At 42.9% G+C, this 17,262-nt stretch overlaps 1 protein-coding gene and 1 non-coding gene across 2 annotated transcripts in view; both read right to left on the reverse strand.

Annotated features, from left to right (window-relative positions):
- Positions 1-403: 403 nt before the first annotated feature.
- Positions 404-17,262, reverse strand: part of scn4ab (sodium channel, voltage-gated, type IV, alpha, b) — a 41,296-nt gene continuing 24,437 nt past the window's right edge. The window contains exons 14-26 of the mRNA XM_046305305.1: positions 12,797-12,970; positions 9,273-9,629; positions 8,031-8,480; positions 5,713-5,821; positions 4,989-5,143; positions 4,727-4,900; positions 4,440-4,562; positions 3,931-4,212; positions 3,488-3,541; positions 3,252-3,389; positions 2,999-3,103; positions 2,342-2,612; positions 404-2,208 (exon numbers count right to left, since the gene is read on the reverse strand). Coding sequence (XP_046161261.1) covers positions 935-2,208; positions 2,342-2,612; positions 2,999-3,103; positions 3,252-3,389; positions 3,488-3,541; positions 3,931-4,212; positions 4,440-4,562; positions 4,727-4,900; positions 4,989-5,143; positions 5,713-5,821; positions 8,031-8,480; positions 9,273-9,629; positions 12,797-12,970 — 3,666 coding nt within the window. The 3' untranslated portion in view covers positions 404-934. The remainder of the gene's footprint in view (positions 2,209-2,341; positions 2,613-2,998; positions 3,104-3,251; positions 3,390-3,487; positions 3,542-3,930; positions 4,213-4,439; positions 4,563-4,726; positions 4,901-4,988; positions 5,144-5,712; positions 5,822-8,030; positions 8,481-9,272; positions 9,630-12,796; positions 12,971-17,262) is intronic.
- On the reverse strand, positions 6,853-6,907 carry LOC124000946. Its single transcript, XR_006832709.1, has one exon. It is a non-coding gene; the product is annotated as a U7 small nuclear RNA (small nuclear RNA).

Raw genomic sequence — 17,262 nt, forward strand, 5'->3', positions numbered from 1 at the left:
CAAGTTTAGATTAAAATGACAAAGGTACCAAAAGTCAGATTCCATATGAAAAATCTATAATATTCTTGAGAATCCTGTTTTTGAAGTCATATTTCAACTTTGAAGATACAGATGAGATTATTGCTTGCCTTTTTCATTGCAATTAAATACTGCAAGTGCAGTAGAATATGTTATATTTATTTAACTAGGCAAGTCAGTTAAGAACAAATTAAGAACAAATTCTTAATTACAATGACAGACTAGGAACAGTGGTTTAACTGCCTTGTTCAGGGGCAGAACAACAGATTTTTAGCTTGTCAGCTCAGGGATTCAATCTAGCAACCTTTCAGTTACTGGTCCAACGCTCGAACCACTAGGCTTCCTGCCAACCCAACAAACAGTTGAATAAAAAATGTATACAAAATAAGAAAAGGAACATATTTATTAAATTACTTTCAGGGGACTGAAAGTATGTTTTTGTGTTAAGAGTAAAATCATAGGAGTCAGGTCCCTACTCACTTGTGAGATGGAGTTTTAATTCACTTATTATGATCTTATACATTGCTAACTATCTCTTAGGTTATTTAATTCTCAAATGATCTCAACTATATATTACAAGGGGTCTGCTACCACAACTGGGCTTGCATCCATAAATGGGCCCAAACTTTCAACTCAGGCTTTGGTGATTGTCTTGCCAACAATAGCTATGATTTCTCAGTCAATACATTCCAGGTTATCATCAATTAACATTGACTGCTATATTCGTTATACCATAATCTCTATGCAATCGCTTAGATTCAGTGGGGTGGGCTCAATGTGTCCCTCAAAGACTTAGTTAGCAAGAAACTCAGACCCAAGCCAAACATACCAAAGTTGGACTTTGGAGATGAAGAAGCGGTCTCATCGTCAAAGGCCATTGATGATGAAGTGTTTATCCGTTGGTTGCACTAGCTATTCAAACATGGGACTCTTTCAGCTGTGAGTTATGGTTTGAGGCCGGGATGACAACGGGGGCAGAGTGCGAGATGATCTCGTTCTGAAGCTCCACAGGCGGCGGCGTTTCAGTAGTCACCACAGGAGGTTGTGTCGCTGTCGGTTCGTTTCTCTCCCGTTTCACACAAGAATCCATATCTACAACGGTTTCATCCACTCCGAGTGATTGTTGGCTTTCATACAGTTTGCTCATTCTGATGGCAATCATTCCTTCCTGCTCTGGCGGCGCTTCGCCCTCCTTGGTTAACTCTTTCTTCTCATGGTACTTGTGGGAAGCGAGTTTCATCGAACTTCTCAGCAGATGCTTGCAATAGGCTCTCTGAATAACAACAGCTGCTACCTCGTCCTGCTTTCGCCTCAGGGTGGTGGTGATTGGCTTGAATGACACTTTAAAGGGGTTTTTGGCCATGAACTTCTCCTCCATGCTCTCCTTCATGGCATCCATCTCCCCTGATTCTCCCAGCACCTCTGTGGTCAGCGCCTGCAGGATGTCCAGACAGTGGATCTTATCCCCAGGGACAATGGGAAGGTCCATGGTGATCAGCTTGATTGCATTGGGTTTTGGGATCCTGAGCGGGTTTTTAAGCGTGTCACAGAACTCCGACAAAATGTCGTAGGCGATGAATTGTGACGCGTCAGGGTCGAACTTCTCCCAGGTCTCATAGAACATTTCAAAGTCTTCCTCACACAGCGGGTCGCCCCTCTCCTCGATGACAACATTGAAGTTCTCGAGAATAACGGCAATGTACATGTTGACCACAAGAAAGAAACACATGATGATGTAGCTGCAGATAAAAAGAATTCCCCAACCAATGCTGCTGCAGTTGCCTCTTACATCTGTGCCTGGATTTTCAAAGTACGGGTCACAGTTCGGAGGTGTACTACTCATCATGGGTGAGAGGACACTGTCCCAACCGACTAAGGTTGTGATCATGAACAGACAAATGATACTGTTGCCAAAAGTTTCAAAATTGATCATATCGTCTATTCCGACCTCCTTTTTGACATACGCAAAGTTGGACATTCCAAAAATGGCGAAGATAAACATGACGAGGAAGAGCAGGAGCCCAATGTTGAAGATAGCTGGAAGTGACATCCTCAGGGAAAACAACAGTGTCCGGATGCCTTGAGCTCCTCGGATGAGTCTCAGAACTCGACCAATCCTGGCCAGTCTTACGACACGGAAAAGGGTAGGTGAGACAAAGTACTTCTCTATGAGGTCTGCCAGCAGTAAACCTGGAATGGAAAAAAAAATAATAATTCAGTTTTCATTCTTATTACTATGTTCTTCAATCATGTTTCATTTCAGCAAAAATAAAGAATTCTGTCGCTACACGACTAATGTATACAGTCTTTTCTTCATATTCACCAAGGATGGAGAGAACGACGACGACAAAATCTAAAATGTTCATTCCGACGGTAAAATAATATTGCCGCCATCCGATCAACTTGAGGACACACTCTGCGATGAAGATGAAGATAAACACCAGGTTGATGAAGAAGACGATGCTCTCCTTCTCCTCGCTCTGGTCATCCGTGTCCACCATCATCGTTACCATGCTGAGGCAGATCAGCACAACAATGAAGATCTCGAAGAATTGATGGTTGATCAGGTCATAAATAATGCCTGCGAATTTGTTCTTCAACCGTCAGTCAATAGAGACCAAGAGAAAGATTGGACAAAACAGAGTGAAATAGAGGTATGTTAGGTCAATGACATGCACATGAAAATAACAGTATGTCTCTATACTTTGGAGGGGAAGTTATCTTCATAGGGGAGGAACAGAAGCGGACAAGAGCAGATAGTGATCAAGCCTGGCCAATACCTTCTCATTGAGGGGTCCGTATTTAACTTAAAATGTTCTTCTTAAACGTTGGTGATGATACACTTCTATTTGAACTAAGAACACTGTCACTTAACTGATGTGTAAGGGCTGGTATAGCATCTAGAGTAGATGGTATGGAATACACACTCTTTTGTTCTACATCTTTAGGCAATTTGCCAGTAACTCAAGCAGGTGCTTACCTTGGGTCTAGGAATGGGTTTCTGTAGCTTCGTGGAACCAAGCTTTTTCATGGCATTGTAGTATTTATTCTGTTCCTCTGTCATGAAAATATTTTTCCCTCCAAAGTATAGAGACATACAGTTATTTTCATGTGCATGTCATCTAAAATCCTTGTAATTTACGTGTGTATTGTATTGTTGGGATAATGTTTTAGAAAGGCTTGCATGCTGTGTTTGCTATTTTGTGATATTATGCTGTAGGACGGCTACTTATCTTCTTTTTTTGCTGGTTGAAGTTGTCGATAATGACACCAATGAAGAGATTCAGCATGACGAAGGTCCCAAAGATGGTGAACATGACAAAGTAGATGTACATGTAAACATTATCCTCATACATGGGTTGGTCTCCCACCTTGTCGACAGAGGGGGTCAAATCATAAGAAATTAGGTTGTTTTCATACTCATTTCAAAGTGTATAATTATTATTACAGTATTGAGGAGTTGTCTTACAATACGTGAATCCACAGCGCTATACATTATACCCAGCCATCCTTTAAATGTTGCCTGAGAGAAAAAAAAATGACAAAAATGTATGCTGTAAGAAACAGTAGGCTGTTTCAGTAGGCATACATTACAGTAGGCATACATTACAGTAGGCATACATTACAGTAGGCATACTTTACAGTAGGCATACATTACAGTAGGCATACATTACAGTAGGCATACATTACAGTAGGCATACTTTACAGTAGGCATACATTACCACTTTAAACAACTTCAACTATACAACAGAGCTTCAACACCTGCATTGCTTGCTGTTTGGGGTTTTGGCTGGGTTTCTGTACAGCACTTTGTGACATCAGCTGATGTAAGAAGGGCTTTATAAATACATCTGATTGATTTGATTGAGTAATAGGCTATATGATTAATAAGCAACCTGTTTTGAAACTCACTACTTGCAGGAGGGAAAGGTAGCCCATGGCCACGTTGTCAAAGTTGATCTTTGAGTTCATCCAGCGCACGTCGGCATTATCCTCCATTAGTTGGACGCATTCGGTCTTGTTGTTCACAACGTCAGCGGAGAACATCTCCTCAGACGTGGTATTGAAGCAGTAGTAGTACTTCCCAGCAAACAGGTTGACTCCAATGATGCTGAAGATGAGCCAGAAGGTGGCGCAGACTAGAAGCACATTGACAATGGAAGGAATGGCCCCCACCAGAGCGTTCACCACCACCTGTGGAAAGGAAATGATGTGCCCAAATTTGAGAGAACCTGCCAATCAAATCTCTAGTAAAAGCAGAGCTTGTACAGGATGTAAAAAGGGATTCATATTGAACTGCTGAGACTAATTGGAGTGAAATACTCTTTGCATTGTTGATCAGATCTCGAAAATGTATCAACAAATGCATTTAATTTCTAAGGCCACAAATTTACATGTTTCGACTTGTAAAAAAGACTCACCTTCATTCCCTCAAATCTGGACAGGGCTCGGAGTGGCCGTAAAGCCCGTAACTTTCGAATAAATTTGATTAACCCAAGTTCAGCGTAGCCCAGGATCTTAGCCGATAAACTAATCATAGACACCTAGGAGATTTGGGATGTGATAACAACATGTGAAGATTAGCTTTCTCGAAGGAACTGAAATTCTGATCATTTATATTGATGAAATATTACTTATAATTGTTGAAAATATAAAATATGACTAGGATGCACTACCCAGATGGGCACGGGCTATTACTTTGCCTTACATTCACAATGAGGAAGTCCAGCCAGCACCATGCATTTGTGAAGTAGGCCTGGAATCCATAAGCCACCCACTTCAAGAGCATCTCAATAATGAACACGTAGGTGAAGACTTGATCAGCATATTCCAGGATGACTTTTATGGTCCTGCGCTGTTCAATGTGTATGTCTTCAAAAGCCTGCGAAGAATTGAGCAAAATATCACGGACAGCTGTTTCAAAACACCATATGTCGGTGTCCGCATTGCACTGAAAGAAGGCATCTCACCAAAGCTCCACTACTCATCAGAATCATGAAGATGATAAAGGACTGAAAGTAGTTGTGCTCCACAATGAGGATGCATGTCTTCCTGAAGTTCCACCAAGTTTTTCCTTTCTCTGTGGTGATGTCACAATCAAGGCAAGGGCATCGTCCAATACATGCTATCAGAGATTTGAGGAAGGAGAACATATGTGTAAGATTAGGCAAAACATCCCTCGCACCCCATCTACCAGTACGGTCCACATTTGTCAAGTCAGGCATTTCAGAAGTACAATCAATGCAGGTGAAAAAATAACGCTCATTCGTGGAGATGAGAGGGGTGCTAATGAATTCATGTTCACTTAAACTGTATTCTACCATTTGAACCATACAGGGAACCTCCACTTAAATAGGCGGTATAGTCATTGTCTTATCAGCCAGGGAAACACAACATGACTCAATCAAAACTACACTATGTAAGCGATCCCTGCTCTCCCTCCCTCTCTTCCCCTGAACAACTAAGAAAATCATTGGAGGCTGAGGTAGGTTAACTACAGTATTCTGAACAAAAATAGAAATGCAACATGCAACAATTTCAAAGATTTTACTGAGTTATATTTGTGGGATCTTTTATTTCAGCTCACGGAACATGGGACCAACACATTACATGTTGCATTTATATTTTTTGTTTCGTGTATATTGACTCCCATGGAGTTACAGCATCAAGCCTGTAAGAGGGAGATCCTCTTACTCGCAGTCCAGCAGTTCTCAGGGCTGGTGGGGTTTGCCTCTTCTTTCTTCACTTCCACACTTGTCCTGCAGATCAAAGAGGCATTGTCCTGTGCAATAGGTTTCCTTCGCTGTAGTGAGAAAGACATCTGTATTAGATCATCTGGGATATCCCATTTGTAGCTAATTTTATAGGTAAAAAAAACACACAAAAAAACAAAACAAAATGAGAACTATCCCTTTAATTAAATTGTATATTGAACTCAGAGTTTAATCTGGGTTGGTTTGAGAGATATGAAATGTCATATCATCAATTTACTATGACCTTTATTTAGTCACTGTTTGGAGCAGATATTCCTGGGAAACAGCACAACATTATATAGGTTAGTAAGAGGAGGAATGATTTAAGTTACCTATGTGCCAATAACTCTTTGCCCAGTCACATATTCATAAGGTATCTCTTTCACATACAGTGCCGCTTGTCACATTATATTAAATAGTAAACACACTGTGGGAAAGAAGTAGGACATAGCAACTGTTGCCCTACAGTCTCTTTACAGTTTATAAACATGTCAGCTCCAAAATATTATTAAAAATATTATTCAACCCCTGCACAGAAGAACGTAAATATAAATTGTAATTCAATAATGTTATATGTTAACTGCGAGTGGCCTGAAGTGTTTCCTTTAGGAGTTTGTGCAGCCGTTGCAGAGCAAGAGGAACGACTACTTCAAGGTCTCAGAGCGAGTGACATGACTGATTGAAACATTATTAGGCGCACCCTGCATACTAGCTAGCCATTTCACATTGGTTACACCTACACCGACTAAAGCCTGGTGACGCTGGGCCAATTGTACACTGCCATATGGGACTCCCGATAACAGCCAGATGTGATACAGCCTGGATTTGAACCAGGGACTCTAGTGACACCACTTGCCCTGAGATGCAGTGCCTTAAACTACTGCGCCACTCGAGAGCCCTGACTAAAGTCTGCAAAAACAATACATTGAATACTATAGTATTTACTGTAGTTATCTGTAGTATAATTAATATAGTTTAAGAAAACTGTAGTGTATAATAATTAAAGTAGTGTTTTTGCAGATTGTATTATACTGTAGTATTTACTGTAGTGTTTTAGTTGCACTATCTTTGACATAGAATTGAAGGCTTTCTCCTTGAGGAAACCTACTGGAGAAATACTAAAAGTGCAAATTTTCAATAACATGTAGGTAGGTCGGTAGGACTGGGGTCTGAACGGATAGTTCAGAGCTCCTCCTCTTTTCTATAACTTATAGGCAACACAATATATGATCTATACTTGGCATGTAGGTTTCTCATTTGGCACAAATTGGGATATGGGGGAGGGGAATGGGCCGGGTAATTGCAAATGGAATACTGTAGTATTTACAATAGTTTAAAAAATGTGGTGTTTTTGCAGACATTACTGTAGTATTTACTATAGTGCTTTTTGGTGGATAATATTGTAGTATTTACTATAGTATTATACAGTATGCTACACCATTCTATAGTAAGTACTACACATGATCAAGGGATACTACAGTGTATAGTATAGTATTCCACAGTATAATACATTTTTAATTTTAATTTAATTTTACCTCTATTTAACTAGGCAAGTCAGTTAAGAACAAATTCTTATTTTCTATGACGGCCTAGGAACAGTGGGTTAACTGCCTGTTCAGGGGCAGAACGACAGATTTGTACCTTGTCAGCTCAGGGATATGAACTTGCAACCTTTCGGTTTCTAGTCCAACGCTCTAACCACTAGGCTATCCTCTGTGAAGACTACGAGAACGCTATCAAAATACTAAGTACTGTAGTATTATATATTTTATGTGGGTAGTCTACCCTGCATGTCAGCAGCAGACAGATTTATTTTGATTGTCACTGCGGAATTAAAATATTGTAGTTTGCTTAAGTTATTTGGCCACGACTATAAGAAATCCCATAAAATGTACCAAATGGAAAAGGTTATTTATCTTATCAGCATTACAATAACACTGATACTGAATAGAATAATACTAGTACTAATAATATTGCAAATGACAACAATATATGAAGTGCATGTATGTGCTTGTATATTGTATATCGGTTATTTCTCTTGTCAGTATGAAGCCTTAGTCTTGATTACTCTATATTGTTTGTAATGAATGCTCAAAATATAACCCACTGGGCACGGACGCCAATTCAGAATCCATTCCACGTTGGTTCACCGTAATTTCATTGATCTGACATGGAAACAATGACGATTCAACCAGTGTGTGCCTAGTGGGAACAGATGTCTGTGTCAAGTTTTACTCATCAATAATGCCACGGTCTTACCTTAGCATCCTCATTTGCGCCTTCTCCGTTCACTTCAGAGCTGTCATCCTCATCATCATCAGACTCCATTTTGGCAATAGGTACATCCAGGGTCAAATTCGCATTTGCAAGAAATCCACTTGGGTTAACATCGTCCAGCATTTTGAGCTCCAAATCAGCCTTTGGGTTGTCACTGGAATTGATATTTTTCAAAGCCAAGCTGTCCTTTGGGAGGCCGTCCACATCCCCATTACTACCCCCATTACCGTCAGCCCCGTTTCCATCCTCCTTAGGCTGGTTGCCTATGGTAATGCAGATCTGCTTGATGACGTATGCCTTGACCCAGTCCATGCCCCTGGTAATCCTGCTGGTGGCGATCTGCAGGTTGTTCATCTCCCCGTCCTCCTCTGGAGCCGCCAGGTTGTAACGGCTGAACGAGCTCAGCAGAAAGGTCAAGAAGAAGTTCAACACCTGGATGGAATAGTTAGAACAACTGGATTTTTTTTAGCACATCGTATTTGTTATTATTGTCCCCGATGTTCTTGAACCAAGGTAGTGAAATTATTATTTGTCCATTTCTTCTGGTTAATATTGTCAAAAGTATTCTAAAAGTCAGACAGTAAGCGTGTAACTTTTACCTCTCAATAGTATCTAACAGTGGTATTGGACTTGCGTGACCTCAAACGCCTGCTACATCATCAGTAAACTTAAGGCTGCCCCCTCCATGATTCCTGTAAGCCCCCTGCTATTTTATCTATGCCACCTGCCCCAGTGGATCCCCAAACACCCCAAGGTCAGAACTGCTGGCCCATATCATGGAACTAATAACAGCCTCTCCATTGAGTGAATGGTGTGTGTCCTATTCAATGCCACTACTAGTCAATGAGATTCTCCCGGGAGTTCAGACAGAAAGCCATGCTTGTCTTTGGCACATTGTTTGTTGTCAGGTTTTTGGCAAACCGGCATAGCTATTTCCTCTCTTCATCCTATGAATAACCAAAGAGGAAACACAACCAGTTTTGTTTACGGTGAAGGACCGCCTGGTATCCATCAAAAGAATGTGAAGCTGGCATGATCTACTCATTATCTAACAGCAACATAAGAGCTGCATCTGTCTGTGGTATGTGCACTGTATGCATGGAGCGCTCCACCAAACACGCTCCCTGATCTTTCATGTTACGTGTATTACACCTTTTGAATAATCCATTAACTAACTAAACATCAAAATAGTTCAATGCCCACCCTCCAGTGCCCATCACTCACCACTAGTTTACCGACGACCATGACCATCATGAAGAAGACGAGACAAATGCCCTGTCCGGCCACCTCCATGCACTCCCACATGGTCTCGATCCACTCTCCGCACAGCACCCGGAAGATGAGGAGAAAAGCGTGGAAGAAGTCATGCATGTGCCAGCGGGGCAGCTCGCAGTCCAAGGAGATCTTGCAGGCACACTCTTTGTAGCTCTTGCCGAAGAGCTGCATGCCCCCCGCGGCAAACATGAAGATGATGATGGCCAGAACCAGAGTGATGTTAACTAGGGTGCCCACTGAATTACCGATGATCTTGATTGTCATGTTGAGTGTGGGCCAGGATTTGGCCTGCTTGAAAACACGCATCTGCCCCCAAAACAATCAGAGACATTATAAGGTTACATAGGGCTGATTACCCAGAAACTGCTTCAAAAAATGTAATCAAAACTTGATTTTCCATTGAGCTCAATAAATAGGTTTGCAGAGTTAGTATCACTTTACTTGATATTATCTTGCATAGGGTTGCAAAAGGAAGGTATATGACTGGTAACTTTTAAAGTTTACCAGTAAACTACCAATATTTTTGTAACTTTCTAGTTATTTAAAAACAAATCTAACGATATCTAATTTATCTAAGATCTAATGGTCTTTTGGGGTATTTGAGACTATCACAGGTGTCTGGAAATGTATATGGCCCTCTGTGTGGCTTTATCACATGCAAAAAAATATTTACTGAACAAAAGTATAAATGCAACATGTAGTGCTGGTTCCATGTTTCATGAGATTAAATAAAATCCCAGAAATATTCCATAAGGTACAAAAAGCTCATTTCGCTCAGATTTTATGCCCAGACTTGTTTACATCCCTTTTAGTGAGCATTTCTCCTTTACCAACATAATACATCCACCTGGCAGGTGTGGCATATTAAGAAGCTGATTAAACAGCATGATAATTACACAGGTGACCCTGGGGCTGGGTAAAATAAAAGGCCACTCTAAAATGTGCACTTTTGTCACACAACGCCACAGATGTCTCAAGTTTTCAAGGAGCATGCAATTGGCATGCTGACTGCAGGAATGTCCACCAGAGCTGTTGCCAGAGAATTGAATGTTCATTTCTCTAGCATAAACCACTTCCGATGTCGTTTTAGAGAATTTGGCAGTATGTCCAACCAGCCTCACAACCGCAGACTATGTGTAACCACGCAGGCCCAGGACCTCCACATGCTGCTTCTTCACCTGCGAGATGGTCAGAGGCCACCCGGAGTGCTGATGAAACTGAGGAGGAATTTAGGTCTGTAATAAAGCCCCTTTGGGCCTAATTTATTTATTTCAATTGACTGATTTCCTTATATAAGCCGTCCCTCAGTAAAGTCGTTGAAATTGTTGCATGTTGCATTTATATATTTTTTGGCATTTATAATATAGTCTAATAAGGTGATTTTTTTTTAACTTAGTGATGTTTAATATGAGGAATTCAGCATGACATAGTTGAAGTTTGAAATTTACATACACTTAGCCAAATACATTTAAACTCAGTTTCTCACAATTCCTGACATTTAATCAGAGTAAAAATTCCCTGTATTTTAAGAATGTGAAATGTCAGAATAATAGTAGAGAGAATTATTTATTGGGTCAGACGTTTACATACACTCAATTAGTATTTGGTAGCATTGCCTTTCAATTGTTTAACTTTGGTCAAACGTTTCAAGTAGCCTTCCACAAGCTTCCCCCAATAAGTTGGCCCATTGCTCCTGACAGAGCTGGTGAAACTGAGTCAGGTTTGTAGGCCTCCTTGCTCGCACACACTTTTTCAGTTCTGACCACAAATTTTCTATAGGATTGAGGTCAGGGCTTTGTGATGGCCACTCCAATACTTTGACTTTGTTGTCCTTAAGCCATTTTGCCACAACTTTGGAAGTATGCTTGGGGTCATTGTCCATTTGGAAGACCCATTTGCGACCAAGCTTTAACTTCCTGACTGATGTCTTGATTGTTTCAATATATCCACATAATTGTCCTGCCTCATGATGCTATCTATTTTGTGACGTGCACCAGTCCCTCCTGCAGCAAGCACCACCACAACATGATGCTGCCACCCCCGTGCTTCACGGTTGGGATGGTGTTATTCGGCTAGCAAGCCTCCCTCTTTTTCCTCCAAACATAACGATGGTCATTATGGCCAAACAGTTATATTTTTGTTTCATCAGACCAGAGGACATTTCTACAAAAAGTAAGATCTTTGTCCCCATGTGCAGTTGCAAACCATAGTCTGGCTTTTTTATGGTGGTTTTGGAGCAGTGACTTCTTCCTTGCTGAGCGGCCTTTCAGGCTATGTCGATTATAGGACTCGTTTTACTGTGGGTATAAATACTTTTGTACCTGTTTCCTCCAGCATCTTCACAAGATCCTTTACTGTTCTTCTGGGATTGATGTGCACTTTTCGCACCAAAGTATGTCCAAAGTCATCTCTAGGAGCATGAACGTGCCTCCTTCCTGAGCAGTATGATGGCTGTGTGGTCCCATGGTGTTTATACTTGCGTACTATTGTTTGTACAGATGAACGTGGTACCTTCAGGCATTTGGAGTTCTTGGCTGGTTTCTTTTGATTTTCCCATGATGTCAAGCAAAGAGGCACTGAGTTTGAAGGTAGGCCTTGAAATACATCCAAAGGTACACCTCCAATGGACTCAAATTATGTAAATTATCCTGTCCGAAGCTTCTAAAGCCATGACATAATTTTCTGGAATTTTTCAAGCGGTTTAAAGGCACAGCCAACTTAGTGTATGTAAACTTCTGACCCACTGGAATTGTGATACAGTGAATTATAAGTTAAATAATCTGTAAACAATTGTTGGGAAAATGACTTGTGTCATGCACAAAGTAGATGACCTAACTGACTTGCCAAAACTATAGTTTGCTAACAAGAAATTTCTGGAGTGGTTGAAAAACAAGTTTTAATAACTCCAATTTAAGTGTATGTAAACTTCCGACTTAAAATGTATGTTTAAAAAAGATTTTCACACCTATTTATTTGGCCATGTCAATACATAGTGTTTTACAATGTCTTTATCATAAATGTTGTAGAGTCAAACTGATGACAGATGTGAAAAATTGTCAATAGTTGGAAGAGTTGATAAAAAATAATGCCATTGTTGATTAGATGCTTCTTTCATTAGGCTATTTTCTATTAAACCATATAGTCTATCCACTAGAAACTCAAGGACAATATGGACACAGATATAAAAAAAGCGTCTGCTAAATGGCATATATTAGATATACAAAATGAATAATATGAATACATAATATACAAGTTCTTCAAGTATAAATGACCGAAGTTACCACAGATTGTCATAGATGACCTGCTAATTACCCAAATTACAGAAGATTCCGGTAACTTTGGTAAATTACCCAGTAGTTTTCAACCCTACTCTTGTAACTAGTTTATGAACATGTATTGATCGATCGTGATTGATTCTCACTGCACAGTTACGCAGAGAGTATGATCTAAATTGTGGGTGGAGGGACCCTCACCAGACGGAAGGAGCGAAGCACGGCAAGACCCTCGACGTCGGCCAGGCACAGCTCCATCAGGCTGGTTGCCACAATGATGCTGTCGAAGATGTTCCCCCCGACCTGGAAGTAGTAGTACGGATCCATGGCGATGATCTTCAGCACCATCTCTGCTGTGAAGATTCCTACGAAGACCTGTACAAGAGATGAGAGAGGCGGGGCCTAGTGAATTCTATTGAAAACTGTGCTGTGTGTAGATATGTAGATTCTCATGGTTTCTGCTTGCACTGTAAACCTGCGTTTTTAACATGATCATTTTGAGAGAGAGAATTTTTTACCTGTTATGGCTGCAATCCCGATACCGGGATCGATATGACAACTACCAGTGAAAATAGAGGGCGTCAAACCACAGAAATCTCATAATTACAATTCCTAAAACACACGTGTTTTACATAATTTGAAAGATTTTCTCGTTGTTAATCCCACCAAAGTGTCCGATTTCAAATAGGCTTTTCAGCGAAAGCACTGCAAACGATTATGTTAGGTCTCCACCAAACCACAATAAGCACAGCCATTTTCCAGCAAAATATAGCATTCACAAAAAGCTGAAATAAAGATCAAATTAATCACAAACCTTGAATTATCTTCATCAGATGACACTCATAGGACTTCATGTTACACAATACATGCATGTTTTGTTTGATAAAGTTCATATTTATATTTTTAAAAATCTGATTTTACATTGGCGCGTTAGATTCACTAGTTCCAAAAACATCAAGTGATTTTGCATAGCCAAATCATTCAACAGAAATACTCAACATAAATGTAGATGACAATATAGTTATACACATGGAATTATGGATATACCTCTCCTTAATGCAACCGCTGTGTCAGATTTCAAAAAAACTTTACGGAAAAAGAATACATGCAATAATCTGAGACGGAGCTCAATTTAAAAACACCACAGCCGCAAAGATGGCGTCAACATAAACAATAAATTACATGATAAATATTCCCTTACCTTTGATAATCTACATCAGAAAGCACTCCAGGAATCCCAGGGGGCTAGCCAGCTAGCCCCCGAATAGCAACACTGCAGAAATTATTACACTCAACGGAACGACTTGATTAGTGTAGTGTCAACAACGCACCCACTGCCAGCTGGCCTACTTCAGCAGTACTGTATCATTTTAATCATTTTAGTCAATAAGATTCTTGCTACGTAGCTTAACTTTCTGAACATTCGAGACGTGTAGTCCACTTGTCATTCCAATCTCCTTTGCATTAGCGTAGCCTCTTCTGTAGCCTGTCAACTATGTGTCTGTTTATCCCTGTTCTCTCCTCTCTGCACAGACCATACAAACGCTCCACACCGCGTGGCCGCGGCCACCCTACTCTGGTGGTCCCAGCGCGCACGACCCACGTGGAGTTCCAGGTCTCCGGTAGCCTCTGGAACTGCCAATCTGCGGTCAACAAGGCAGAGTTCATCTCAGCCTATGCCTCCCTCCAGTCCCTCGACTTCTTGGCACTGACGGAAACATGGATCACCACAGACAACACTGCTACTCCTACTGCTCTCTCTTCGTCCGCCCACGTGTTCTCGCACACACCGAGAGCGTCTGGTCAGCGGGGTGGTGGCACCGGGATCCTCATCTCTCCCAAGTGGTCATTCTCTCTTTCTCCCCTTACCCATCTGTCTATCGCCTCCTTTGAATTCCATGCTGTCACAGTTACTAGCCCTTTCAAGCTTAACATCCTTATCATTAATCGCCCTCCAGGTTCCCTCGGAGAGTTCATCAATGAGCTTGATGCCTCGATAAGCTCCTTTCCTGAGGACGGCTCACCTCTCACAGTTCTGGGCGACTTTAACCTCCCCACGTCTACCTTTGACTCATTCTTCTCTGCCTCCTTCTTTCCACTCCTCTCCTCTTTTGACCTCACCCTCTCACCTTCCCCCCCTACTCACAAGGCAGGCAATACGCTCGACCTCATCTTTACTAGATGCTGTTCTTCCACTAACCTCATTGCAACTCCCCTCCAAGTCTCCGACCACTACCTTGTATCCTTTTCCCTCTCGCTCTCATCCAACACCTCCCACACTGCCCCTACTCGGATGGTATCGCGCCGTCCCAACCTTCGCTCTCTCTCCCCCGCTACTCTCTCCTCTTCCATCCTATCATCTCTTCCCTCCGCTCAAACCTTCTCCCACCTATCTCCTGATTCTGCCTCCTCAACCCTCCTCTTCTCCCTCTCTGCATCCCTTGACTCTCTATGTCCCCTATCCTCCAGGCCGGCTCGGTCCTCACCTCCCGCTCCGTGGCTCGATGACTCATTGCGAGCTCACAGAACAGGGCTCCGGGCAGCCGAGCGGAAATGGAGGAAAACTCGCCTCCCTGCGGACCTGACATCCTTTCACTCCCTCCTCTCTACATTTTCCTCCTCTGTCTCTGCTGCTAAAGCCACTTTCTACCACGCTAAATTCCAAGCATCTGCCTCTAACCCTAGGAAGCTCTTTGCCACCTTCTCCTCCCTCCTGAATCCTCCTCCCCCCCTCCTCCCTCTCTGCAGATGACTTCATCAACCATTTTGAAAAGGTCGACGACATCCGATCCTCGTTTGCTAAGTCAAACGACACCGCTGGTTCTGCTCACACTGCCCTACCCTGTGCTCTGACCTCTTTCTCCCCTCTCTCTCCAGATGAAATCTCGCATCTTGTGACGGCCGGCCGCCCAACAACCTGCCCGCTTGACCCTATCCCCTCCTCTCTTCTCCAGACCATTTCCGGAGACCTTCTCCCTTACCTCACCTCGCTCATCAACTCATCCCTGACCGCTGGCTACGTCCCTTCCGTCTTCAAGAGAGCGAGAGTTGCACCCCTTCTGAAAAAACCTACACTCGATCCCTCCGATGTCAACAATTACAGACCAGTATCCCTTCTTTCTTTTCTCTCCAAAACTCTTGAACGTGCCGTCCTTGGCCAGCTCTCCCGCTATCTCTCTCTGAATGACCTTCTTGATCCAAATCAGTCAGGTTTCAAGACTAGTCATTCAACTGAGACTGCTCTCCTCTGTATCACAGAGGCGCTCCGTACTGCTAAAGCTAACTCTCTCTCCTCTGCTCTCATCCTTCTAGATCTATCGGCTGCCTTCGATACTGTGAACCATCAGATCCTCCTCTCCACCCTCTCCGAGTTGGGCATCTCCGGCGCGGCCCACGCTTGGATTGCGTCCTACCTGACAGGTCGCTCCTACCAGGTGGCGTGGCGAGAATCTGTCTCCTCACCACGCGCTCTCACCACTGGTGTCCCCCAGGGCTCTGTTCTTGGCCCTCTCCTATTCTCGCTATACACCAAGTCACTTGGCTCTGTCATAACCTCACATGGTCTCTCTTATCATTGCTATGCAGACGACACACAATTAATCTTCTCCTTTCCCCCTTCTGATGACCAGGTGGCGAATCGCATCTCTGCATGTCTGGCAGACATATCAGTGTGGATGACGGATCACCACCTCAAGCTGAACCTCGGCAAGACGGAGATGCTCTTCCTCCCGGGGAAGGACTGCCCGTTCCATGATCTCGCCATCACGGTTGACAACTCCATTGTGTCCTCCTCCCAGAGCGCCAAGAACCTTGGCGTGATCCTGGACAACACCCTGTAGTTCTCAACCAACATCAAGGCGGTGGCCCGTTCCTGTAGGTTCATGCTCTACAACATCCGCAGAGTATGACCCTGCCTCACACAGGAAGCGGCGCAGGTCCTAATCCAGGCACTTGTCATCTCCCGTCTGGATTACTGCAACTCGCTGTTGGCTGGGCTCCCTGCCTGTGCCATTAAACCCCTTCAACTCATCCAGAACGCCGCAGCCCGTCTGGTGTTCAACCTTCCCAAGTTCTCTCACGTCACCCCGCTCCTCCGTTCTCTCCACTTGCTTCCAGTTGAAGCTCGCATCCGCTACAAGACCATGGTGCTTGCCTACGGAGCTGTGAGGGGAACGGCACCTCAGTACCTCCAGGCTCTGATCAGGCCCTACACCCAAACAAGGGCACTGCGTTCATCCACCTCTGGCCTGCTCGCCTCCCTACCACTGAGGAAGTACAGCTCCCGCTCAGCCCAGTCAAAACTGTTCGCTGCCCTGGCCCCCCCAATGGTGGAACAAACTCCCTAACGACGCCAGGACAGCGGAGTCAATCACCACCTTCCGGAGACACCTGAAACCCCACCTCTTTAAGGAATACCTAGGATAGGATAAGTAATCCCTCTCACCCCCCCCCCCTTAAGTTTTAGATACACTATTGTAAAGTGACTGTTCCACTGGATGTCATAGGGTGAATGCACCAATTTGTAAGTCGCTCTGGATAAGAGCGTCTGCTAAATGACTTAAATGTAAATGTAAATAAATGTTTGTTTTGTTCGAAAATGTCCGTTATTTATGTCCAAATACCTTCTTTTGTTAGAGCGTTTGGTATACATATCCAAAAGCTAATTC

The sequence above is a fragment of the Oncorhynchus gorbuscha genome, linkage group LG16 (assembly GCF_021184085.1).
Source record: "Oncorhynchus gorbuscha isolate QuinsamMale2020 ecotype Even-year linkage group LG16, OgorEven_v1.0, whole genome shotgun sequence".
Taxonomy (NCBI): Eukaryota; Metazoa; Chordata; class Actinopteri; order Salmoniformes; family Salmonidae; genus Oncorhynchus; species Oncorhynchus gorbuscha.